This window comes from Panthera onca, chromosome A2, assembly GCF_046562875.1.
Source record: "Panthera onca isolate mPanOnc1 chromosome A2, mPanOnc1 haplotype 2, whole genome shotgun sequence".
NCBI lineage: Eukaryota > Metazoa > Chordata > Mammalia > Carnivora > Felidae > Panthera > Panthera onca.
In genome coordinates, this window is record NC_138340.1 from 17,627,388 (window position 1) to 17,654,078 (window position 26,691).

Below are 26,691 nucleotides of genomic sequence, written 5' to 3' on the forward strand. Positions count from 1 at the left end.
CAGTGGCTCCCACCTTCCACAGTGTGACCATATCAAGTGGGCTCCACTGGACTTTCCCTTCTGTGACAGCTGCTATTCATAAATTACTGAATTCCCTGTACCAGTTGTGGGCCATTGTTCTTATCACCCTGGAAGCCAGTTAACTGTCTCAGTGATGGGACATGGACTACTCTGATTACAAGGATCTGAAAAGGCTCTCGCTTTAGGAAATGGGTTTTCTGCTTCTACCAAAGGTGTCCATCTTTGTGTGCATTATTTAGTTTTAAAAATTTTCTCAATATTTTATTTAAAAACTAGTTAAACAGGGGCACCTCGCTGGGTCAAGTGGTAGAGCATGTGACTCTTGATCTCAGAGTTGAGTTCAAGCCCCACATTGGGTGTAGAGCTCACTAAAAAAAAAAAAAAAAAAGATATATGTATGTATATATATATATACATATATATATGTATAATATATATAGTGAATATAAAATATGAAAAATATATAGTAAAATAAAATAAAAAATTAAAAAGTAGTTAAACATACAGAACGATTGAAATAATTGTATAGTGAACATGTACTCATCTGTTAGAATCTACAATCACTATTTTACTTTAATTACTTTTGTAGTTGCTTTAGAGTCAATCCTCTGGCAGTTCCTTGGATGGTCTTTGCTCCTTGTGGCTGGTTTTGGGGTAAAAGCAGAGAACAGGAGCCGCACTTTGAGCCTGGTCCTTTTGGGGGAGGATGGCCCCCACAGATGTTTGCGATGAGAGAAACTACCCAAAAGAGACAAGATCAGAACATCTGGTGACTTTGACCTGTGCTGGTCACTGAGGCTGTGGGCTCCTGCCTCCAGAACGCATAGTAGGCACTCAAGAAATGGCAGTCCCTCCCTTCCCTTGAGGGGAGAGGTTTGGCTGATGGATAACCTGTGTTTTCTGGTGATTCCAAGGACAACTTGGGTGACTCCAGACTGGAATGTCCTTAAACACGAGGCAGAGGAAACGTGTTGTCTAGCTGTGGTCTCATGGTGAAAATCACTGATAGGAGCTCAGTGTCTGGGGCCACATTCCCTGGAGCAGCCTCAGGACACACAGCAGGTGAGGGTCAAAAACTGGTGCCTCGTGACCAGCCAGAGGCCTCCCGTGAGCAGAGATGAGGGGGGTCCAGCTGGTCAGCATCTGCTCACCTGGGCCTCAAAGTCATTGTGTTGCTCCAGAGATAAGCAAGACTCTCTATTTGTGATCTCATTGTCAGCTTGGAGATTTTTGCTTGTTTTTGTTTTTAAAGCTCTTGATTGGTATAAGGGCCTCTGAGCAACGAAATGGATCAGTAGTGTGGGTACTGAAATGTTTCCTTGGGTCTATATTATCCTCTTGCTGCTTGTAGACATATTGTTTGTCACCGTAATGTCCCTGTAATAAGAGCTTCAGCCTCAGACCACGTGGGCTCATGGCTTTTATGAGATGAGGGTGATTGAGCAGAGCTCCTTGGGGCACGGGGGCATTTCCCCCTTTTCCACATGTTGCAGCCAGTCAGCCTGATGGTTTTCGTGACCACCAATGGTCTTCCACATTCACAAAGGCCTTTGTGGCATTTGAAAGACACCGAGCGCCTGTTTCTAGTTTGGCCAGATCCTGTTTCCAGGGATGAGGACATGTACATCAGTGTGGTTCTGAGGGGATCTGTGGTCTGGTTATAGTACGTCACCCTGCGGCTGTTCTGGGGCCCACGGGTAGGTCTGGCTAACCACCTCAGGAGCCTGGGGTACTGCATCCTTGACCTGGGGCAGAAAACCGAGCCTGTGGGATCCAGAAGAAAAACCTGAGCTGAAAAAGCAACCCAAGCAAGCTGTTGGTCTGCAGGGGGATAGGCCAGGAGGAGAATCCCTGTAGGAGGACCGGGGTGGGCTGGACAGCTGAACCAGACGTGGTGGTTTCACGAGGAGCCGGAAGGAATTTCCTCAAGCTGAACCTGCAGCCCCTTGGGCTTCTTCCAGGGCTGTCTGCAGCCTTGGTCAAGAGCAGGGAGAGGGCACTTGGAAGCCTCAACCGAAGTTAGCCACTGGGAACGTCTGCTCTTCTCCTCCCCTCCCTCCTCCTTGAGGAAGGTAAAGGGTAACCTCCCCACACTGCACACGGGGAAAAAAGCCCAAACAAACAAACAAAAAAACCAGGAAAAAGTAAAAAACCACAAACGCCACACACAAGGTAGGAAAAGGTCAAATAACTTCCCCAGGACAGACAGATTTGCTAAAATTGCCTGAAAAGAGTTTGGTGAGCTAAACATAGCACAGTATCACCAACTGGGGAATGATCTTTATCGCATAATCCGTTGCACGTTAGGGAATGGAAATTTCACATTGACTAGTCCGATTCCAAAATCTGAATAAGGTCCAAATTGGCAAGCCTCCGCTACAATTGGTAAAAGAGAAGACGGTTTTCTTGCCCAGCGCCAAGCCCCAGCCTCAGAGCCATCCTGGGTCTTGCTTGCCCTTCCTGTCTGCTAGCATGGCCCCACCCCCGAGCCCGTGTGCACCCGGGATGTTCCACTTTTCATCCAAACACGGCTGTGCTCAGGCCCATCCATACTTCCCCTCTACCCTGGGAGTGTTCTGGTTGACGGTTCCAGATCAAAGTCCCAGGGATGCAGAGAGGAGAGGGCCTTGTGTGGGCTGGGTGAGTCGGGGAGGTGGCTGTAACGGCTGTGGCTATCCTTGACCAGATAGAGTGAAGGAGGCTTCTGGATAAGGCTGCCTCAGGCCAGAGCTGTGGGGCACACTTTCTCCCGTGGACACGCTTAATCCAGCCAGTCCCTAAATTACATTATTCCCTTTCTTCTTGGGATAATAATGCTGTAATATTTCCATAATAATGATGGTATAATGTCTGTAATTACAGCATGATTTTGAATCTGATTTCTTTACCTAATGGGTAATCACATCAGAACACAAGAAAATGCTGAATTTGTTTGTTTTAATGAACCTAGTGTGAAATACTCAGCTCTATCTACAAAGGAAATCCCGTTAAACTGCCTAGGGGTAGTGATTTCTAAGCCTCCTTCCCTGTACCTGAGAGGTGGTGTGTTGGATAGACACAGGACCCCTCATTTACATTTTGATGATGAGGAAATGAGGACTCCAAAGTGAGGAAGTGGTGGGTTTTGGATTTTCCATCAGTTCTTTTGGGTTGCAAATTCAGTGTCTTCAACCACAATATTATATTGCTTCTAAATTACTTAATATGAGATAACCCTAGAGGACCAAGGGTCACTAAAAAACATGGAAAGCATAAGGGAAAAATAAGTCCTCCACACTCCTGCCCCGCACCTGGCTGACTACTCCTGGATCTAAGACCTCTAGGGGCCTCTCCATCAGGCAGCACAAGGAGCAGTAGGTGCCTGCCACCTCCTGAGGGCCCAGCAGAGGGCAGAACCTGGTCACAGCTGGAAGGAGAATTTGTGGCCCTGAGCACGTGGGGGTCATGGCCCTGATCACCTGGTGCCACAGACCCATCTCTTGAGGTCACAGCTCTGATCACATGGGCTCTGGTCATGTGAGGTCACGGTCCTGACCATGGTCCTGACCCATCAAGTGGGGTCAGAGGGCCACAGCCCTGAGAAAGGGGCATTAAAATCTCTCCCATCCTTTAATATATAACAAAACCGTTCAGACTGTGGTCAGAGCAATAATTTCCCTTTGCTGTCTCCTTCCTCCCCCCTTCCCTTTTTCCTTCCATAGTTTTTATTTTTTTTTTTTTTTTTTTATTTTTTTTTATTTTTTTCGCAGGCAGAATCACCTTTATTGGAGCATGACCTGTTTGGGGCTTGTAACCCTGCGGTCCCCACAGGTAATTCCATAGTTTTTAACAGGAAGAATGGCAATCAGTTTGCAAACCCCACAAATTGACTATTCCATCCATCTAACTCACTGACTATCTACACCTATGACATGCTATCTTGGCGTCATGCCCTGCACGTGGGATAACAGCCCTGAGTACGTGGGGCCAATACCACATGAAATTGGGTCTCCACATAGGATAGGGGGTCACGGCCACAAAGGCGTTCAGTCCAGACCCCAGTGAAATTGGGTCTCCTGGGGAAGAACACAGGGTTAAGCCCTGAGGACTATAGGGGTGACTGCTCTGCACAAGGATGTGGGGTCAGGGGGCTCAGCACATGGGCTGCACGCCCTGATCACGGGGTCATGGCTCCAGCATGCGGGGTCACAACACTTTCTCCTGAGGCACTGTTCTGACCTCTTGTGGTCACAGTCATGGTTATGTGGGGCACAGTTCCCATTACTTGGGGTCATTGGTCTGATCATGTGGTGTCACCATCTTGATCACATGAGGTCACGGCACTGTTCACCTGTGGTCACGGCTCCCAGTCACATTTAGGAGCTAGAGGCGGGAGTCACTGCAGGAGGAGGTCCGCTTCCGAACTACGAACTACGCTTCCCAGGAGGCTGCTCGCTGTACCGTGAAGCACTTCCGGCAGAATCCCCTCCTCTTTCTGACTCCCCTGTTGGCCCAGAGATCCTTCTTCGACGTGCTGTCGCCCCCGCCTCGCCTTCAAGTCAGTCCAGGCTCTGAGATGGGCCCTACGGCATTGCTCCGGGGTTCGGCGGACCACGGTGAGTCGGCCGGCCAGGCGGGGTTCTGCCTGGCGAAGGGACAGGGCGAGAGGAGGGTGACCACCTACCTTCTCCCGCTCCCGGACCTTAGGCACCCAGCTGGTGTCAGCATCATCCGATGCCGAGGCTGTCCCTCAGGAAGTGCAGTAGCTTCGGGCTGCGTACTGTGGGCGGTGCCCAGGACACCTGCTCTGTAGCTGGACGGGGTTTCCTTCCTCTGGAGTCCCGCACACTGTCCATGGTGCTAAAAGCCTCTGCCCCAAATCTCCCAGCCTGCCCCCTGCTGCGGGGTGGGAGACCATCTGCGATCTCCGCTCTTGCAGCCACTGGCCACAAGTGAATGTGGACCACTTGTTGTGGCGAGTGCTACTGAGGAAGTACATTTTTAAATTTACTTTCCATTAATTTGTAACGAAATACTGAAGAAGTAAAAAATATATTCCCACCAAACACATATTTACTTACTTAATTAAAATTTTTTAATTCCAGTATAGTTAACAGTGTTATATTAGTTTCAGGTGTACAATATAGTGATTCAGCACTTCCATACATCACCCAGTGCTCATCAGGACAAGTGCACCCCTTAATCCCTATCACGCATTCCCCACTTACCTCCCCTCTGATAACCATCAGGTTGTTTTCTATAGTTGAATCTGTTTCTTGGTTTGTCTATTTTTTCCCCATTGCTCATTTGTTTTGTTTCTTAAATTCCACATATGAGTCAAATCATATTATATTTGTCGTTCTCTAACTGATGTATTTTGCCTAGCATTGTACTCTCTAGCTCCATCCATGGCATTGCAAATGGCATGATTTCATTTTTTTTTTTTTTTATGGCTGAATCACATTCCGTTGTCTATATACACCACATCTTTTTTATCCATTCATCTATAGATGGACACTTGGGCTGCTTCCATAATTCGGCTATTGTAAATAATGTTGTTATAAACATAAGGGCACATGTATGCCTTTCAATTAGCGTTTTTGTATTTTTTGGGTAAATACCTAGTAGTGTGATTACTGGATCATAGAGTAGTTTCTATTTTTAACTTTTTGAGGAAGCTTCATGCTATTTCCCACAGTGGCTGCACCAATTTGCATTCCCACCAGCAGTGCGGGAGGGTTCCTTTTTCTCCATATCCTTGCCAAACTTGTTTCTTGTGTTTTTTATTTTAGCTGTTCTGACGGGTGTGAGGTGATATCTCATTGTAATTTTGATTTGAATTTCCCTGATTATAAGTGATGTTGAAAATCTTTTCATGTTCCTGTTGGCCATCCAGGTGTCTTTTTAAAAAAAAATTTACTTCTCAATTTTTTGAGAGAGGAAATATAGCTTAAAATACAAAAATACAAAAAACAAAAAAACAAAAAAACAATTGTATCATAGAAGGTGCCAATTTTTTGAGAGAGGAAATATAGCTTAAAATGCAAAAACAAATTTATTTCTAAGATTATATATTTTAAGGCTTATTTATTTTTGAGAGAGAGTGTGTGAGTGAGGGAGGGACAGAGAGACAAGGAGAAAGAGAATCCCAAGCAGGCTCTGCGCTCTCAGTGGAGGGGGAGACCAACATGTGGGTCTCAAACCCAACCGTCCCCCCCCCACCCCCCCAGATCAAGAGTTACATGCTCCACCCAATGAGCCAGCCAGGCGCCCCCTGGAGGTCTTCTTTGGAGAAATGTCTGTTCATGTCTTCTGCCCCACCAGTTTATTTATTTATTTATTTTTTTGGTGAGACTACATTTCCCTTTAACCTTTGAAAATTTAAGGTCATAACTGAGATGTGCTGTGTCAAGTACACACCTAATTTAGAAGAGATGATTGGAAAAAGGAATATAAACTACTGATAAGCTTTCAATATTGATTTTGTGTTGAAGTGACAATATTTTTAAATGAAATTTTACTTTTAGTCTTTTAAAGTTTATTTATTTATTTTGAGACACAGAGAGCACAAGTGAGGGAGGAGCACAAACCATGAGATCATGACCTGAACTGAAACCAAGAGTCAGACACTTAACTGAGCCACCCAGGTGCCCTGATTCTAATGGTTTTAGAAGCCATTTTACATTTGCAATTAAAAAAATTTGTTTTAATTGGCATCAGCCTAGTATTTTATTTATTTTTGATAGAGACAGACAGAGCACAAGTGGGGGAGGGGCAGAGAGAGAAGGAGACGCAGAATCTGAAGCAGGCTCCAGGCTCCAAGCTGTCAGCACAAAGCCTGAACTCACAAACTGTGAGATCATGACCTGAGCTGAAGCCGGAAGCTCAACCGACTGAGCCACCCAGGCACCCCACATTTGCAATTTTAATAGATACTGAGTTGCTTAGTAGATAGTAGTTTGCTCCTACCAATTATTAAAGGGGGATTGTTTACTCACTGACTTGAGATGCCGTATTTGCCATATATTATAATTAGATCATTCTCCCTTCTACATATCCACCTATCCATCCATCCATTCATCAATCCATGTATCTATCCATCATCCATACATCCTTCTGTTCTTCCTCTACAATCTGTTTTGTAGATATGGTCAACCTGTGATTGACTTGTAGCATGAGTAAGGGGGAAATCCTTAGTTGCTTTTAGCTACTTAGATCTTGGGATATCATTTGTTACTACATCATAACCTAGCGTATTTTGCTTAATAATGATCCTTTTCTCCGTGTCACTCTGAAAAAGTCTAGCTTCTTCAGTGTGAATTCTAGATGTCTGGTTACTTTGCTTTTTCATTCAGTTGTTGGTTGGGTAGGCATTTATTGAGGCAGTGGTTAAATGAAACTGCTCTGAAACCCAAGACTTGGATTCTAGGCTTGGCTCTGCCACTTGGGAATGACATGATCTTTTTATGTTTATTTATTTTTGAGAGAGAGAGATAGAGAGTGCGAGCAGGGGAGGGGCAGAGAGATAGATACACACACAAAGATCTGAAGCAGGCTCCAGGCTCCGAGCAGTCAGCACAGAGTACGATACAGGGCTCGAACTCAAAAACGGTGAGATTGTGACCTGAGCCGAAGTCTGATGCTCAACCAACTGAGCCACCCAAGTGGCCCAGGAATATGATTTTATGAGCCAGTTCTCAGTTCTATCTTTTGTGAGATGGAGGTAATAGCATCTCTGACATCATGGCTTTGTTGTGAAGATTAATGAAACAGTAGGCTTAGCACAGTGCCTGCCTGGCATGCACTACCTGCTCAATCAATGCTCGCTACACTACTGGTAGTTCTGGAAGGAGAAGAGCTGTGTAGGTTGTGTTACAGTAACAATGGCCCTCAAATCTCAACAGTAATCTAACAACAGCAATCTAACCCTAATCTTAATTAACTCTCAGTGGGTTAGCTTGGCTACAGTACTTATAACATGGAGAAGATGAAGAGGTGAAACCACATAGTGGCTCTTAAAGTTGTTGTTTAGAAGAAAGACATGCTATTTCCACTCACATTTCACTGGGAGGCAAGTCACATGGCTACCTTCAATAACCTGATTTCTGATAGGAAGGCCATGTACCAGGCCTTAGAGAAAATTAGGGTGTGAATCAGCAAGTCCTTTGCAGCAGCTCTGGGGTGTTGGAAGATAAGCTGAAGTCCAAGTTGGAACGGGCCCATAGGGGCTACAAGCTGATTGGAGTTAAGAGGCTCCAGCCCAACAACAAATGACCAGCTGTTAAATTGAAAGGTGTGTTGTGTTGGCAGTGAAATTTGGAATCAAAGAAATATGAAAGCAGACCTGGAGACACGTTGCTCCCTTTTCTGACTATTGCCCCTGACCTGAATGCCAAAAGTCAAATTGCTTCAGTAATGGCAAAGACCTTGGGGAAAGCAGATCAGAATCCAGAGAAAATAACTTTGGATGTAACAAACAAGAGCAGTCTAAGACAGGGCTTGGCAGACTTTTCTATAAAGGGTCAGATGGTAAATGTTTTATTTAGCCTTTGTGAGCCACATGGTTTTTGTTGAAATCACTCAACTCTGCCATTGTGTGAAAGCAGCCGATAGGTAAACAAATGGATATTTCTGTGTTCCAATAAAACTTTATTTATGGACATTGAAATATAAATTTCTTTCTTTTTTTAAAATGTTTATTTATTTTTGAGAGAGAGAATCAGAGAGACAGAGCATGCGTGCACACGTGTGTGGGCACGAGTGGGGGAGGGGCAGAGAGAAAGGGAGAGAGAGAATCCCACGCAGGCTCCACACTGTCAGTGCAGAGCCTGCCATGGGCTCGATCTCATGAACTGTGAGATCATGAACTGAGCCGAAATCAAGAGCCAGATGCTCAACTGACCAAGCCACCCAGGCACCCCTGAGAAGTCTGTTTTAATAAGGGTTCACAAATGTTCATTCTAGACCTAGCCTCAGCAACCCCCCCCCCCCTTTTCCTCTATAGTCTGAGTTGCCTTCATTCCTTCTCTAATCTTCATTATCCCTAATGCCAGTATGAGCCCTGCCTCTGTGCTGCCTTCCTTGCTTTTACTTGTCTTCTATTCTTTTTTTGAATTTCATCCATTATGAGTTGTCAAATTCATATTTCTGAACTCTTTTTTGATGTGTTTTATTGTTGATTCAAAAATAGTTTTTTCCAATGAAATTGTAAGCGTTCCAGGGCAAGGAGTGTGTTTTGTGGATTAGTTGTGCCTCTCATATGTTTTAATACCAAGCCAAGTATAGAGTAATGCTCAACCCTGAAAACCCTCAGATCCATTTCTTATGTAGCTAGATTCTTCAGGACCACCAGTTTCGTTCTCCTTGTGAATATTGATGGTGATGTGATGAATGTGAATTTATAGGTTGATTTAGGGGACCAGTGAAATTCAAGGATGTGGCTGTGATTTTCACTGAGGCAGAGTGGAAGAAACTGACCTGGAGCAGAGGAACCTGTATAAAGAAGTGATGCTGGAGAATTTCAGGAATCTAGTTGGGTGACAACCTATTCTCTTCCATCCTTTTTCCATTCATATATTTATTTACCATTTACACTGCGCCAGCCAATGTTCTAAGAACACATCATTGAATAAAGTAATAAGGCATTTCTTTTGTCACGATGCCTACATTCTAGTGTAGGAGACTAACAAATATAATAAATGGTATATACAGATAAATTATAAGCTAGGTAAAATATAAGCTCTACACGGCTAATAATATGTATAATATGTATAAATTAAGTACAGCAGAATAATAAGGGGGATCCAGAGTGCCAGGGTGTGGAGGCAGCTGGGTGAATTATTAAATTGGGTGATCAGGATAGTCTTCTATGAGGGGATATGTTTGAACAGAGGCTTGAAGGAGGTAAAAAAGTTAGATATGTGAATGTGATGGAAAACTGTTCCAGGTAGGGGAGCACCCAGCGCTAAAACCCCAAGAAAGGAGCATGCCTTGCTGTTTTAAGGAAAAGCAAGGAGCCAGTGTGATTGGAGCACAGAGAGCCAGGAGGAAAGGACAGTGGTTAAGAGATGACGTCTGTGTCCTAGAAGTTCAAATTTAAAGTGTAACTGAATCCATCAGTTTTGTGTTTCATAAATTATTTGAGTATCATAAATCATATTTTTGCTCACTTACTTAAAACCTAAAACATTATTTGTTTAGGTTGGCAAGTACAAAATTATCCAGGATATTCCTGAGTTCTTAAGAGTTACATTTTCAGAGTTGCATACAAATTTCTGTCAGGAGATTTTTCAGGATTTTTCTTCATTTGACATAGCTAAGAATATGGTAGTTCTTGTCTGTTTTATTTTTCAACTGCTTGGATCTGTTTTGAGCTCTTTTCATCTAATCTGAATTGGCCCCATTTTACTCCATTTGGCTTTTGACTTGGTTTCTCTGTCTCTTTCAATGTAGATTCATCCATTTAATTTTGCTTTCAACTGCCAATCTGATTCAGTCTTGTTTTTATCTTGTTTCACCAGGTCTTCTTAGTCTCTATGCTGATACATTTTGTTGATTCTGAGGACTCTGTTAACATTGTCTTAAAATAGCCTGATTCAATTTAATCTTTGCACTGAAACATTTCAGGCTTTAAACAATTTTGCTACCCTTGATTCATCCTTTCCTTTCTCTTCATATCTTTTTTCCTCTCATTGCTGAATTTTTTTTAAAGCAAATTGCATATAATGTGACGTACCACTCCTAAATATATCAGTGTACCTCTAATAAATAAAGACATTTTGATTTACAAAACCACAGTATCATTATCACATGCCACAAAATTATCAGTAGCACCTTCCATATCATCTAATACCTAGCCCATGTTCAGATTTACCTGAGCATCTCGAAAAAGTCTTTTTGCAGATTTGAATCAGGATCCGGACAAAATCCACCCATTTCATTTTTTTTTTTTTCCCTAATGTCTCTTAAATCTGTATCAATTCTTCCTCCCTATCCTGGTTTTTCCCCACAGGCCCTGGATCTGTATGTAATGCTCTTAATCTAGAATATAAATCTGTTTTAGATAATATCAAAAAGTAATTTTTTCATGGTTTATAAATCGAGGGAAAATACTTTCCAGATTTACCAAGAGGTGTTCACCAATATGAAAAAAATCCCATCACCAATGACAGTGCTGACTGTAGTGTTTAAGTCACCATCTATTCAGCACAACTGTGTCTATCACCAATAAAATATGCACGTGTTTATCATATTAAGGCACATTTGTGTCTTTCGGCATTTGTACCTGTCATGTCCACAATGATCTGTCTATAGCTATAAGCATGTGATTGCTTTGTTATGTCCCCTAATGTAGTCCTGACAAGAAATTAATATTGAAATGCCTAAAGTTTTATTGTAAATTACTTTTTAAAATCCTCTTTTACATTTTGGATAGAGCATTACATTCTTTTAAAAATGTTCTTTGTATAGGTATATTTCATTAAATATAAATTTCATTTCAAGATAGTAAATGAGATGTTAGAATACATAGACTATCGAAAGGAGGCCTTGGGGGCACCTGGTTGGCTCAGTCAGTGGAGCGTGCAACTCTTGATCTCGGGGTTATGAGTTTAAGCCCCATGTTGGGTGTTAAAGAATTACTTCAAAATAAAATCTTTATGGGCACCTGCGTGTCTCAGCCAGTTGAGCATCTGTCTCTTGGTTTAGGCTCAGGTCATGATACCAGGATTATGGGATCAAGCACCGAGTGGGGCTCTGTGCTGAGCATGAAATAAAATAAAATAAAATAAAATAAAATAAAATAAAATAAAATAAAATAAAATAAAATCTTTTTTTAAAGAATTCATTTTATGGGCACCTGGATGGCTCCGTCAGTTAAGCATCTGACTCGTGATTTCGGCTCAGGTCATGACCTCATGGTTCGTGGGTTCAAGTCCCTCATCAGGAACTGTACTGACAGTAAAGAGTATGCTTGGGATTCTCTCTCTCTTTCTGTTCCCACCCCTCCCACTTGTGCTCTCTCTCCTTTCCTCAAAATAAATAAAGAAACTTAAAATAAAAATTTTAAAGGGGAGCCTGAGTGGCTCAGTTGGTTAATGATCTCCCAGTTTGTGAGTTCATGATCTCCCTCACTCAGTTCATGATCTCCCAGTTTGTGAGTTCAAGCCCTGTGTCAGACTTTGTGCTGACAGCTCAGAGCCTGGAGCCTGCTTCTGATTCTGTGTCTCCTCTTCTCTCTCTGCCCCTCCCCTACTCACACTCTGTCTCTCTCAAAAATAAGTAAACATTAAAAAAAAAATAGATAAAAATTTTAAAGAATTCATTTTTTTAAAAGTTTATTTATTTATTTTGAGAGAGAAAGAGTGAGCAGAGCCTGTGTGGGGGAGGGGCAGAGAGAGGGAGACACAGAATCTGAAGCAGGCTCCACCCTGTCATTGCAAAGCCAGTGGGGCTCCTGAGTTCATGATCTGAGCCAAAATCAAAAGTCGGATACTTAACCAATTGAGCCACCCAGGCGCCCCCAAAATAAAATCTTTTTTTAAAAAATAGGAGACTTAGGTTTTGACAGTGTTGACAACCTCTTATCTGTCTTCTGCCTAACCTTTTAGTTCTTTCTTGATTAACTCTGCTGTTACCACTTATTCATTCAAAAATATTTATTAACTCTTAAATGTTAGGCCCAGGTCCAGGTTCTTGGAAAATACCAGCAATATGTCAGGGAGAAAGGTATTCCAGACATGGGAACCAGCCAGTGCAAGGCTTTAGGAGGAGAGGTCAGTGTGGCTCCAATGGAGCGAATGAAGGGTGGAGAATAGATGGAGTCAGGCCATAGGTCACCAGGGAATGTGGAACCTGGCAGGTGCCTCTGAGGAGCTTGGCTTTTACTCTAAACATTATGTACTTCCTATTTTATTTATTTATTTATTTATTTATTTATTTATTTATTTATTTGAGAATGTAAGTGAGCAAGGGGCAGAGAGAGAGGGAGAGAGAGAAGTGGGGCTCATCTGAAGTGGAGCTCGTGGTTTTGTTTGTTTGTTTGTTTGTTTATTTATTTATTTATTTATTTATACCCAAAGCGAGGCTCGTGCTCACCCGATGTGGGACTTGAACTCCTGAACCATGAGATCATGACCTGAGTGGAAGTCAGATGCTTAACGACTGAGCCACCCAGGTGCCCTGGCCTTTTTATTTTTTAAAGTGAACAATCTTATTTATTAGGAATGTTGAACGAAGAAGGAAGAAAGAGAATTGGCTTTAGGCACCCCCTCCTACCCCTACTTCTATTCCTGATCTCAGGGCAGAGCTCTCTGGGCTCCAGGGAATACTACCTTTTGGATGGATGAGGGTCCTGGTAGGACTGGGTTCAGTAGCCCCTCTGGAGCAGCATGACCTAGCCACCCCTCATTTTGTCCTGAGAGAGTCAGTGCAGTGGGCTGGGTGTCTGTGAATCTCCTGCTCAGGATGTCTTCGTGGCAGCTTTGCAGCCCTAGACAGCCCCCAGATTTAGTCTACAGGCCAGATTTGGTTAGCTTTCCCCCCACAAGACTGCAGCTGTGGGGGCTTAATTCTCATTGGCTTCTTTTCTCTTCTTCAAAGACCTAGTCAAACCAACAAGAGTGTCATTTTTTTGCTTAGAAGATTTTCTTTTCCTTTAAGGACAGATTTAGTAGGATATAAACCTTTGTATGCTAAGTAGTCAGAGTTATCTGTGGTTTAAGAGGACATTCTGAACCCTGTTTTGTCTCTTCTTCCTCTGTGACTGTGGATAAGTTACTTAACTCCTCTAAACCTGTTTCCCTATCTATTAAATGATATCATTTAATATCTATTAAATGATAATAACAACTCTTACAACCCAAATGTCAGGTCATAAAACAAAGAAGCTTACTGAAAAAAAAATTCTGAATTTATTTAATTGTCAGCTAAAGATGTAAACCAGTAAATGGGAATGCAAGCTGGTGCAGCCACTCTGGAAAACAGTATGGAGATTCCTCAAAAAACTAAAAATAGAACTACCCTATGACCCAGCAATTGCACTACTAGGCATTTATCCACGGGATACAGGTGTGCTGTTTGGAAGGGACACATGCACCCCCATGTTTATAGCAGCACCATCAACAATAGCCAAAGTAGGGAAAGAGCCCAAATGTCCATCAATGGATGAATGGATAAAGAAGACGTGGGGTACACACACACACACACACACACACACACACACACACACAATGGAGTATTACTCAGCAATCAAAAAGAATGAAATCTTGCCATTTGCAACTATGTGGATGGAACTGGAGGGTATTATGCTAAGTGAGATTAGTCAGAGAAAGACAAATATCATATGACTTCACTAAAATCAGAAAGGACTTTAAGAGACAAAACAGATGAACATAAGGGAAAGGAAACAAAAATAATATAAAAACAGGGAGGGGGACAAAATAGAAGAGACTCGTAAATATGGAGAACAAACTGAGGGTTATGGGAGGGGTTGTGTGGGGGGGGAATGGGCTAAATGGGTAAGGGGCAGTAAGGAATCTACTAAAATCATTGTTGCACTATATGCTAACTAAATTGGATGTAAATTTTAAAAAATAAAATAAAATAAATCTACAGTCAGCCATTTAAAAAAAGATGTAAACCAGTAAAATAAACAAACACCTTTTACTGAATAGTTTGCAGAGAAATATCAGTGATGTTAAAGGACTGTAAAGGCAGTTTTATGGCATTTGTGCTAATAAAAGCTAAAAAGTTAGCATTCTGAATAGGATGGAATGAATCTGTGGGTCTGTACATATTTGATTAAAGCAATCCTCTTATTAATCAGGAAAGAGTCTTCAGTTAGGGTCAGTAAAGGGTCTGGTCTCCTGTGATTACCAAGAGTCCATGTTTTATCATCTTCAGCTGATCAGAAACAATTGCAATCCAGTTTTGATATTTCTTAGGTTAGTGCCGCCAAATGGTAAACATTTTGGTACGTGCTGATTTGTGGAAAACAGAGCAGAGCAGATCTTGAACTAATTGAGGGGGTGGGAGGGCAAGAGCCAACATCACTTAAGTCTGTTTTGCCTGCCTGTTTTTCTGCTGCTGAACTTCCACTTCCTGGCACAAGCTGATTCATACTAGTCCTCTAACAGATATCTGTGAATGTATGGGGAAACTCAGATGTAGTTTTCACATATGCTCTTTAACAACCGTTCCACATTGCCTTCTGCATTGGAGGACATCCAGACTGAGTGATTCCTACGTCAACTATTCTTTCTTCCCATAGGAAAAGTCACAAAGGACATTCCCATAGAGATCACAAAGATTGTTCTCTCTTGATGCTAACAAATGGTTGTAGCTATATGTGTCAGTGTAGCTGGCTATGGCCTAGAAGATAATTTTATTTTATTTTATTTTATTTTTAATTTTTTTTAACGTTTATTTATTTTTGAGACAGAGAGAGACAGAGCATGAATGGGGGAGGGGCAGAGAGAGAGGGAGACACAGAATCGGAAGCAGGCTCCAGGCTCTGAGCCATCAGCCCAGAGCCCGACGCGGGGCTCGAACTCACGGACCGTGAGATCGTGACCTGAGCTGAAGTCGGACGCTTAACCGACTGCGCCACCCAGGCGCCCCCCTAGAAGATAATTTTAGTGTATTTGCAGATACTTCCAGAGCAGAAGATTCCCCTGATGTGTACATGTGTACTTGGAGTATTCCTTGTTGGGATAATGTGAACAAGAGGTTCTGCTGTGTTGTTTTTTTTTTTGTTTTTTTTGTTTTTTTGTTTTTTTTTTGCATTCTAGTAAAAGATGTGATATGTAAAATTTGAATGTAGTGCATAATCTGAATCTAATTGTGGAAAAACATCAGGAATGCTCTTCATGTATTCTAGAACATGAGAGTGTTCTCTAAAAATAGGGGAAGGAAACTAAAGAAACATAATAACTACTTATAATACCTGATCCTAGACTGGATCCTGTACTTCAGGCAAAGTGCTATAAAGGACATTATTGGTTCAAATGACAGGATTGGAATATATATGGGAGTTAGATACAGTTATAACATAAATGTCAAATCTATTGAAGTTGATAACTATATTGCAGTTATGAAAGAATCTCCCTACTTATTTTTAAATTAAAAAAAAATTTAATGTTTATTTATTTTTGAAAGAGACACAGTACAAGTGGGAGAGGGGCAGAGAGAGAGGGAGACACAGAATCTGAACCAGGCTCCAGTCTCTGAGCTGTCAGCACAGAGCCCAATGTGGGGCTCGAACCCACAAACTGTGAGATCATGACCTGAGCTGAAGGCAGATGCTTAAGTGACTGAGCCACCCAGATACCCCGAGAATATCCCTACTTTTATGAGATCCACACCAAAGTATTTAGGGGTAAAGAGCCATGATGTATGCTGTATACTCTCAAATGGTTCAGAGAAAACATATACATACATATGCATGTACACACACACACATATAACATATACATGTTAACAATAGGTAATTTGGGTAGAGGGTGCTTAGATGTTTTCTTTGTATTGTTCTTAATCTTGCAACTATTCTGTACATTTGAAATTGTATCCAAATAAAAAGTTTAAAGAAGGTGAATGGAAACGTAGGTCCTGTAAAGCACATCTCGGGGAGACAGACATGAGTCATTGTGAACAATTGACGGGCTAGATCTTAACTGTAAGACAAGGAAGAAGAACCCAGTGAACTTTTCCTGTGAATACTCTGGGAACTTCCTTTCTTCAGCAGAATCAAATCCAGAAGTCCGTCCCTGGCCCTCCTGCCCTCTGGCCTTTGGCGAGCAGCAATTTCTTAGTCAACATGAGCTGCGCAGTCGTCCTATTCCAGATTTGCACTCAGTAAATCCACTCCGACCAGGAGATTCCTGCCCAGAGTATCAGCAGCGGCAGCAACAGCATTCTGATGAAAACCACCGGGGGGCCGAAGCAGACAATCAAGCAAGGGGAGATTCTAAACCCTTGTCTGGGAGTATAACTGAGAGGGGGACTCCCCTAGTTCACCCCAGCTCCCAGACAGGCAATTGAGTGTTGGAGGTACAACTCAGGCCAGCCCCTAAGGCATGCTCTGGGAAAGCGCACAAGGTTCTTGAGAGGGTAGAAACCTGAGGATTTGGAGCAGTGGAGTTTGGAGAGCGTGGACTAGATTTCAGCCGGAAGACAAACCTACTCAGACACAAGGCAGTCACAGGGGAAACACGTGTGTGCAGGGAGTGTGGGCGAGGCTTCGGTGGGAAGTCACATTTCATCAGACATGAGAGGACACACACAGGGGAAAAGCCTCATGGGTGCGGGGAGTGTGGGCAAGCTTTTAGCCGCAAGTCACACCCCATCAGACACCAGAGAACACACACAAGGGAGAAGGTGTGCACAGTGTGTAGGTGAGGCATTACGGAAAAATCAGACCTCATGAAGCACCAGAGGATTCACACAGGAGATAAGCCTTATGTGTGCAGGAACTGTGGCTGTGGCTTTAGGGTGAAATCATACCTCATCACCCACCGGAAGACGCATTCTGGGGAGAAGCCTTATGTGTGTGTGTGAGCTTTTAGCCACAAGACAGTCCTCAGCACACAGCAGGGGACACACACAGGAGAGGAGCCTTACAAGTGCATGGTGTGTGGGCGAGGCTTTAGCCACAAGTCTACTCTCAGCACACATCAAAGGACACACTCAGGGGAAAGGCCTTAGGTGTGCAAGGAGCAAGGGTGTGACCTAGCAACAAGTTATCCATCAGACACACCAGAGGACACACACAGGGGAGAAGTCTTGATTGTAAGGGAATGTGGGCTAGGCGTTAGCTGGATATCACTCCTCATTACACAGCAGAGGACATGCTCAGGGAGAAATCTTATGTACAGGGAGTGAGGGTATAGTGTTAGCTGGAGGTGGCCTCTTAAGAAACACTGAGACTCAGGAGCCTGGGTGGTTTAGTGGGTTAAACACCTGGCTCTTGATTTCAGCTCAGGTCATGATCTCTCAGTTCATGAGATTGAGCCCCGCGTCAGGCTCTGTGCTGACAGTTTGCGTGCACGCTCTCTCTCTCTAAATAAATAAACTTTAAAAAAGGAATTAAAAAAAAAGAAACACTGAGAGTCAAATCTGTCCACCGTACATGAGTGGGCTTCAGGGACAGTCTTCTGACCCCTTATGCCCTCTGTGAGCGTGAAGATGGCAGAGGCCCAGCTTCTGAGAAGAGAGGTGCCGAGCTATGGTCCTCTTGGGGAAGCGGTCTTTGCACCCGATTGACGACTTCTTACTTCCTTCTGCAAGTCCATTGACTTCCATTGACTTCTGCCATGCTCTCCTGTTTTCTTTTTTTCTATGTTCCTAACCTGCTGTATCCTCTTCTACCCTCACCTTTAGGTATTGCTCAAGGTTGGGTCTCTAACCCTGCAATCTGAGGGAGTCCGCAGCCATGTCTTCCTTCTACCCTCTAATCCCAAGCCCAGGTCCCTTTAACCACCCCCCAAAAGTTCTTTAGTCTCAGGACTTACACCTCATAACCATGCTGCTTTGGCCCTCTCCTGGCAGGTGTAAGATTACCAGCCATGCCCACCACCAGTCTGATAATACCAGGTTTCGAGGCTTTCAAGCACAGCCCCTCAGAAGCACCCCCATCCCCCAATCTCAGTGCCCAGCCTTTTAGCCACCCACCCACATCCGTCCTCACTATGCTGCTAAAGCCGCTCTCACCTGTCTTACATCCCCAGGGCCCAGACGGCCCAGATTCCTGATTTGTCTCACTCCCTTCTTGGCCAACATGATGGAAAGAAAAAATATTTGTTTTCTATTAAAATCCACACAGGGTGCCTGGGTGGCTCAGATGGTTAAGCATCTGACTTCAGCTTGCATCGTGTTATCATGGTTTGTGAGTTAGAGCCTTGCATCAGGCTCCATGCTGTCAGAGAGGAGCCTGCTTGGGATTCTCTCTCTCCCTTTCTCTCTTTCCCTTCCCTCACACACACGCTCTCTCTCTCTCAAAATCAAATAAAAACTGTAAAAAATAATCAAATCCACACAGAGGTTGTAGAGATACTACACGGGCCTGGCTTAGTGAGACCACTGTCAGATTCGGGAATCACGGGAGAGGTGCAGAGGAGACCTCTGTCCAGGCCGGGACAGATAGCTTCAGGAGTCTTCAGTCAGAAGTCCCTCCCTCCTTTGTCTTCCTTCGTGGAAAAGGGATTGAGATCGGGTCTAGGATGGCACAGTCTCCACAATGACAGGCTTAAGGTGTTGTGAGATCTTCAGAATAAAGGGTTGTGGGTGGAGGAAAGGATGGGAAAAGGAGGCAAACACTCCGAGGACAGTTGGGGTTCATAGAATGTCCTGCCTAGGGAGGAATGGCTGAAGTTTTGCTGTAGGGGCAAATGGCTGGTTTCTGATGGATGTTAAGAGATCCCAGACTCGGGGCGCCTGGGTGGCTCAGTAGGTTGAGCATCCGACTTCAGCTCAGGTCATGATCTCGCAGTTTGTGGGTTCAAGCCCCGCATCGGGCTCAGTGCTGACAGCTCAGAGCCTGGAGCTTGCTTCGCATTCTGTGTCTCCTTCTCTCTCTGCCCCTCCCCCACTTGTGCTCTCTCTCTCTCTCTCTGTCTCTCAAAAATAAATAAATGTATTAAAAAAAAAAAAAAAAAGAGATCCCAGACTCAAAAACTGTAGGGCCTGCTGAGTAAAACTGAGACCAGTGTTCAGTTCCTGTGTTCCTGCTGGCTTCGTCCTTCAAACATGCCCCTAAGGTTCTCTGGTTCTGCCCCTTTTGGGGAAGTTTTATTTAGCCCCACAAATGCTTCATCCCCCCCCCCCTTTTTTTTTTCTTAGCTTTGTCTCTCAGTACAGACTCCTTCCTTTGTTTCCCAAATTTTCTTTTAATGTTGAAGTGCCTGCAGGCTGGGACTGTGGGGAAGAGTGTTTTTGGGGGTGTGCAGAGAGGGCACTGGAGGGGCTACTTGCTGTGTCTGCCCCTTTCCTGACTTCATGGGGATGAGGATAGAACCTTCCAAGGTCAGCTCATGTTGCTGTGACTGATTCCCTACCCTCTGCCTCCCTGGGTAATAGAGACACTCCCATTACACCATCCTACCTTTGCACAGCTTTAACGTGTTAACAGATCTGCCTTTAGAGGCCATTTTCCCATGAGGCTTTGTAGGAGTGCACTCTCAACTCAACCCAGGGGTCCTGGTTTTCTTCCTTTCCTTTCCTTTCCTTTCCTTTCCTTTCCTTTCCTTTCCTTTCCTTTCCTCTCCTTTCTTTTCCTTTCCTTTTTTAAGTTTATTTATTTTGAGAGAGAAAGACAGAGGCAGAGAGAGAGTGAGAGAGAGAATCCCAAGCAGGCTCTACACCATCAGTGCAGAGTCTGATGTGGGGCTCAAATCCATGAACCGCGAGATCATGACCTAAGCCAAAATCAAGAACCGGAAACTTGGGACACTTGGGTGACTCAGTTGGTTAAGTGTCCAACTTCGGCTCAGGTCATGATCTTGCAGTTCATGAGTTGGAGCCCCACGTCGGGCTCTGTGCTGACAGCTCAGAGCCTGGAGTCTTCTTCAGATTCTGTCTGTCTGTCTCTCTCTCTGCCCCTCTCTACTCTTTCTCTGCCTCTCCCCTACTCTTTCTCTCTATCTAAAATAAATTTAAAAATTTTTTAAATTAAAAAAAAAAAAAGGAGTCAGACGCTCAACCTACTGAGCCACCCAGGTGCCCCCAGGGGTCCTGGTTTTCTGCAGCTGCTTCCATCATCATGCCCACCTCCCCTGCCTCTGCTCCTACTTTCCACCTCGTGAGAGCGCCTTTCATACCCTGACCTCAGTGATACCTCTTTCTAGACCTTGCGGTGAGAGATGGGAATTAAAGCCCTCACATGTGGCTTCTGCTGGGCCTTAAGGTGAGCCTCTCTCCAGGGAGGAAGAGAGAAAGGTGGGATGAGACTTAGGCATTTATAAGTCTTAAGGAGATCATGGATCTTAAGGAGATCTCAGAGCCTTAGAATGCAGGTTGGTGAATCCAGGGTGCTCTTGGAGAGCTGGGATAAAGTTGGGCTCAGCTTAGGCATCCAGAGCTGCTCATAGGGGGAAGCAAGTCCCACTCTTCACCCTGACCTTGGATGATTCAAGGGCCCAGGCTCCTTAGGGCCATATGTGACCGAGAAGAATAAGCCCGAGGGAGAATTTGTAGGATAATGAATTCATGGGACAGAATTTTTTGGGTAAACGAGTGTTTGAGCTTAGAGATTCCAATTCTATGGGAGAGGATTTTGTGTGGTGGGAGGCTGATAGGTGAGAAAACTTTTGAATGTTCTAATAGCTACTGTGAAGAGGTATCTGTCTTTTTTTTTTTTTTTTAATTTTTTTTTCAACGTTTTTTATTTATTTTTGGGACAGAGAGAGACAGAGCATGAACGGGGGAGGGGCAGAGAGAGAGGGAGACACAGAATCGGAAACAGGCTCCAGGCTCCGAGCCATCAGCCCAGAGCCTGAAGCAGGGCTCGAACTCACAGACCGCGAGATCGTGACCTGGCTGAAGTCGGACGCTTAACCGACTGCGCCACCCAGGCGCCCCGAGGTATCTGTCTTTTGAAATGTCCACATTTTGTTGGATTTCTGTTACCACCTGTTTTAAAGCTGAATCTATACTGAAAATATTTTTTATTAATCTGGTGTGTTTTAATCATAAGTGTTTTATTTGATTTGAAATAAGATGTACCCAGTTGCAGAAATAGAAAATGAATTTACTTGATTTCAGGTTAAAACAAATACATATTGCCATCTTCTGTAAATAATCATTTTTAAGCCTTAGAAGTTATTCTCTTACAGGACATAATGGTCATATGGAGCCAGATCTGTGTCTGGGAGATAGTAACTGCACAACATGTAGCATCTATTACGATTTCTTTTCACTGTTAAACTTAGCTTTGGAAGATGAACCAGTTTTTGAAGTCCAGCTCTCATTCCAGGGCCCTTTCCTTTCTGTCCCACTGACCTTGTCCATTCTGAGTTCTCTGACAGATGTTAGGTCTTTGGAGCCGTGGTTTCTCCTGCCCCTGGGATTCTCTGTTGTTTCTGTTGAGCCAGCCAGAGATCACTTACATATGTGTGCAAGTCCCTGAACACACAGGAGCATTCTCAGTACAGGATGTACAACACCCATGTCAGTTACGCAGTCAGCAGTGGGAGCAGCAACAGTGGTGCATTGAACTGGCTCAGAAGCTCTACTCACAAGTTCACTTTAGTTCCCTTTCCCCACTACAAACCCATGCATTGTATTTGGGAACTGGCAAAGGCTCATTCTTGTGTCTGTTTGTGTGCTCTAACACTAGGGGCCCAGAGTTTGAGGGAGTGGTGGGCACAGAAACATCTTTGTGTTTCAGCAATTATTTTAAGCCTTCACACCTTGACAAAAAGGTTCTTGATGTACCCAGACTTCTACTAGCTCAGTGTCTGCAATGATTCATTCTTTCACTATTTACATGAACCCAGTAAATCTTAGACAATGAATTTGCTTAAAAACTGTTTACATTCTAAAGCCAAAAACCCATTACTGGTGAAAATGAACTGTTGTTAACCCTGATTATTTATCCAACTTTTTTAATGTTTATTTATTTTGAGGAGAGAGAGAGCACAAGCAGAGAGGGGTTGAGAGGAAGATAGAGAACCCGAAGCAGGCTCAGCACTATCAGCATAAAGCCCCACAAGGGGCTCCAACCCATGAACTGTGAGATAATGGCCTGAGCCAAAGTCGGACACTCAGCCGACTGAGCCACCCAGGCGCCCCTTACCCAACTTTTTTCTTTAAAAAAAATACTTGGACAGATATTCTGTTTTCCTTTTTTAAAGCTTTATTGAGGTATAATTGACATTCAGCCAACTGAACACTTTTAAAGTATACAATTTGGGGGACACCTGGGTGGCTCAGTCGGTTGAGCGTCCGACTGCGGCTCAGGTCATGATCTCACGGTCCGTGAGTTTGAGCCCCACGTCAGGCTCTGTGCTGACAGCTCAGAGCCTGGAGCCTGCTTCAGATTCTGTGTCCCCACCCCCTCCTCTGCCCCACCCCTGCTTGTGCTCTGTCTCTCTCTGTCCTTCAAAAATGAATAAACATAAAACAATTTTTTAAAAATAAAGTATACAATTTGATGAATTTTGAGGTATTAACTCAAAGGATACAAAAATGCTGATTCAAAGGGGCCCGTGCACCCCAACATTTATAGCACCACTATTGACAATAGCCAAATTATGGAAAGAACCCAAATGTCCATCAACTGATGAATGGGTAAAGAAGATGTAATATATATATAATGGAATACTATGTGGTGATGAAAAAGAATGAAATCTTGCCATTTGCAACAAAGTGGATGGAACTAGAGGGTATTATGCTAAGTGAAAGAAGTCAGTTAGAGAAAGACAGATACATGATTTCACTCATATGTGGAATTTGAGAAACTCAACAGATGAACATAGGGAAGGAAAGAAAAGATAAGGTAAAAACAGAGAGGGAGGCAAACCATAAGAGACTCTTAAATACAGAGAATAAACTGAGGGTTGCTAGAGTGGAGGTGGTTGGGGGGCGAGGGTTAAATGGGTGATAGGCATTAAGGAGAGCACTTTTTGGGATGAGCACTGGGTGTCATATGTAAGAGATGAATCACTGGATTCTACTCTTGAAGCCAGGACTATACTGTATGATAATTAACTTAAATTAAAAAAAAAAAGAAAAAAATGGCTTATTTTGCTCAGCATAATTATTTTGAGAATTATCCACATCATGTATCAATAGTTCATTCTCTTTTTTTAATTTTTATTTTTTACATTTATTTATTTTTGAGAGACAGAGTGTGAGCGGGGGAGGGGCAGAGAGAGAGGGAGACATGGAATCGGAAGCAGCCTCCAGGCTCTGAGCTGCCAGCACAGAGGCCGACACGGGGCTTGAACCCACGAACCATGAGATCATGACCTGAGCTGAAGTCAGACACTTAACTGACTGAGCCACCCAGGCGCCCCTAGCTCATTCTTTTTATTGCTGAATAATATTTCATTATGTGGATAAATTACAATTTATTCATTTACCCGTTTCGATTGTTTCCAATTTTGGCTATATTGTGAACATTCATGTACCAGTCTTTGTATGGGCATATGCTTTCAGATATCTTGGGTAAAAACATTAGGAGTGGAATGACTGGGTCTTATGATGGGTGTATGTTTGACTTTCTATGAAACTACCAAATTTTTCCAAAGTGGTTGTTCCATTTTTTTATACCAGCAGAGTATGAGACTTTCAGTTCCTCCACATTCTTACCAACACTTGGAATGGATAATATTTTAAATTTTAGACATTCTAATAGATGTATAGTGCTATCTCATCATGGTCTTACTTTATATTTCACTAATGGGTAATGATGTTTAACATCTTTTCATTTTGCTCATATTCTTTATTGAATGTTTGTTTTCCTATTATTGAGTTTTGAGAAATCTTTATATATTTTTGATACAAGCCCTTTATCAGATATGTAATTTGCTCTCAAAATGAATGAAAGACCTAAAGGTAAGAGCTAAAATTATCAAACATAGGCACAAGCCTTTATGATCTTAGGTTAGGCAATGAAGTTCTAGATCACCAAAAGCACAACAAATAAGAGGAAAAAAATGACAAAATGGATTTAATAAACACTTAAAGCTATTGTGCTTCAAAAGACACCATTAAGAAAGTGAAAGAAAAAATTACCTCTTATTATATGTATTTATTCACTTTTACCTTTGAACTATACTTGGATCTGGAGCTTTAACTTCATGTGTACATCTAAACCTGACCTTGGTCATGGACCTTAGGTCTGCACATGTATGTTGGGCATGCACCTTGGACCTGAATTTGTCCAGTTCCTTGGAAACAATCGTAAGCTAGAAATTGTAAGTAGATGTGAACCTTTTACTCAGACCTTGGAATTTGTCCTGGACTTAGACCCTGGGCCTTGGACAATATTTAGATACTGGATTCCAACCTTATAATTCAGTTCTTCACCTTTATTTTCCCAGAATCTTGGACCTGAGTTTATATCTAGACCTTGGTCATGGACCTGGACCTTAGACCTTGATTTGGAGCGTGAGTTTTATATGGTAGGGCTGTCGTAACAAAGTACCACAAACTGGGTCACTTAACCAACAGAAAGTTATGTCTCACAGTTCTGGAAGCTAGAAGTTCAAGATAAGATGTTGGCAGGGTTGATTCCTTCTGAGGGCTGGGAGGGAGAAATGCATTTCATACTTCTCTTCTGGCTTTTGGTGTTTTTCTGACAATCTTTAGCATTCTTTGGTTTGTAGACGAATTGCCCCAATATCTGTCTTCATGTTCACATGGTAGTTCCCCCTGTACGTGTGTCTGTGCCAAATTTCTTCTCTTTATAAGGACACCAGTCATACTGAATTAGGAGTCCACCTACTCCTGTATGACTTCATCTTAACTAATTACATCTGCAACAACCCTATTTCCAAATAAGGTCACATTCTGAGGTACTTGGAGTTAGGACTTCAACATATGAATTTTTGAGGGCCACAACTCAACCCATTACAGGCGTGAGGTGGTATCTTTGGGACATTGACCTGAACTCTGTATATGAACTTTGAATTTGTACTTGGAACTGGATGCGACCTGACCAGAACATTGAACCTGACCTTAGACCTAGACCTTGGCCTTTGGAAGAGTGATTGAAACTTTGATTGGGAGATCAGATCTGGATTTTGGATATGGACTTGGACCTTGGACCCAGCACTTGGATTTGGGCCTGGACCTAAATTTGACATTGAAATTAGATTTGACATTAGGCCTACTCTTTGGACTTGGCTCTGGGTTTTGGAACTGTGCCTTGGAACTTACTGGTTTATCTTCAACCTCCCCCCTTAAAATTGGACATTCACCTTGTACCTCAACTTTGGATGTGGGCCTGGACCTAACCTTGGTTGTGGACATTGGACCTACACTTTCATGTAGACATGGACCATGGGACCTGCACCTGGATCTTGGAAGTAGACTTTGGACCTTGTTCCTGAGCCTTAAATTTTGATTTCAAATCTTGATCTCTGGCCCTGACCTAGGACTTAAATCACACGTGAATCTCAACCTGGTCCTTGGCCTTGGACATTGTCATGGTCTTTGGACTTGGACCTTGAAACTAGATTCATATCTGAACTATGTATCTGAACAGTTCTGGACTTTGAATCTAACCTTAGGCATTGTATTTGCTTATAAATCTAGATTTATTATTTTTACTATTTTTTTAATGTTTATTTTTGAGAGAGAGAGAGAGAGAGAGAGAGAATGAGCAGTGGAGGAGCAGAGAGAGGGGGAGATACAGAATCCAAAGCAGGATCCAGGCTCCAAGCTGTCAGCACAGAGCCTGACATGGGGCTCGAACCCATGAACTTCAAAATCATGACCTGAGCTGAAGTCAGACTCAACCAACTGAGCCACCAGGTACCCCTGAATCTGAACTTCTAACAGAGGGCTTGAACTTTATACCTGGACCCTGGATCTGACCCCAGCCTAGACTTCAGACCTGGATGTGGATGTGACCTTGGGCCAAGGATTTAGACCTGGATGTCCATCCTGAACTTTGACCTTCTCCTGGACATTGAGCTTGAAACTTAGACCTAGATGGGGCCTGTAACTTATACCTGACATTAGACTTGTACA

At 43.1% G+C, this 26,691-nt stretch overlaps 1 protein-coding gene and 1 long non-coding RNA gene across 2 annotated transcripts in view; both read left to right on the forward strand.

The window, feature by feature from the left end:
* The first annotated feature begins 4,401 nt into the window (after window positions 1-4,401).
* Window positions 4,402-26,691, forward strand: part of LOC132678517 (uncharacterized) — a 32,202-nt gene continuing 9,912 nt past the window's right edge. The window contains exon 1 of the long non-coding RNA XR_013554219.2: window positions 4,402-4,616. This is a non-coding gene — a long non-coding RNA (uncharacterized LOC132678517). The remainder of the gene's footprint in view (window positions 4,617-26,691) is intronic.
* Window positions 4,735-20,260, forward strand: ZNF589 (zinc finger protein 589). Its single transcript, XM_078435238.2, is given in 3 exon segments — window positions 4,735-4,906; window positions 16,664-19,432; window positions 19,675-20,260. Coding segments are annotated over 2 exon segments (903 nt in total). The 3' UTR covers window positions 17,395-19,432; window positions 19,675-20,260.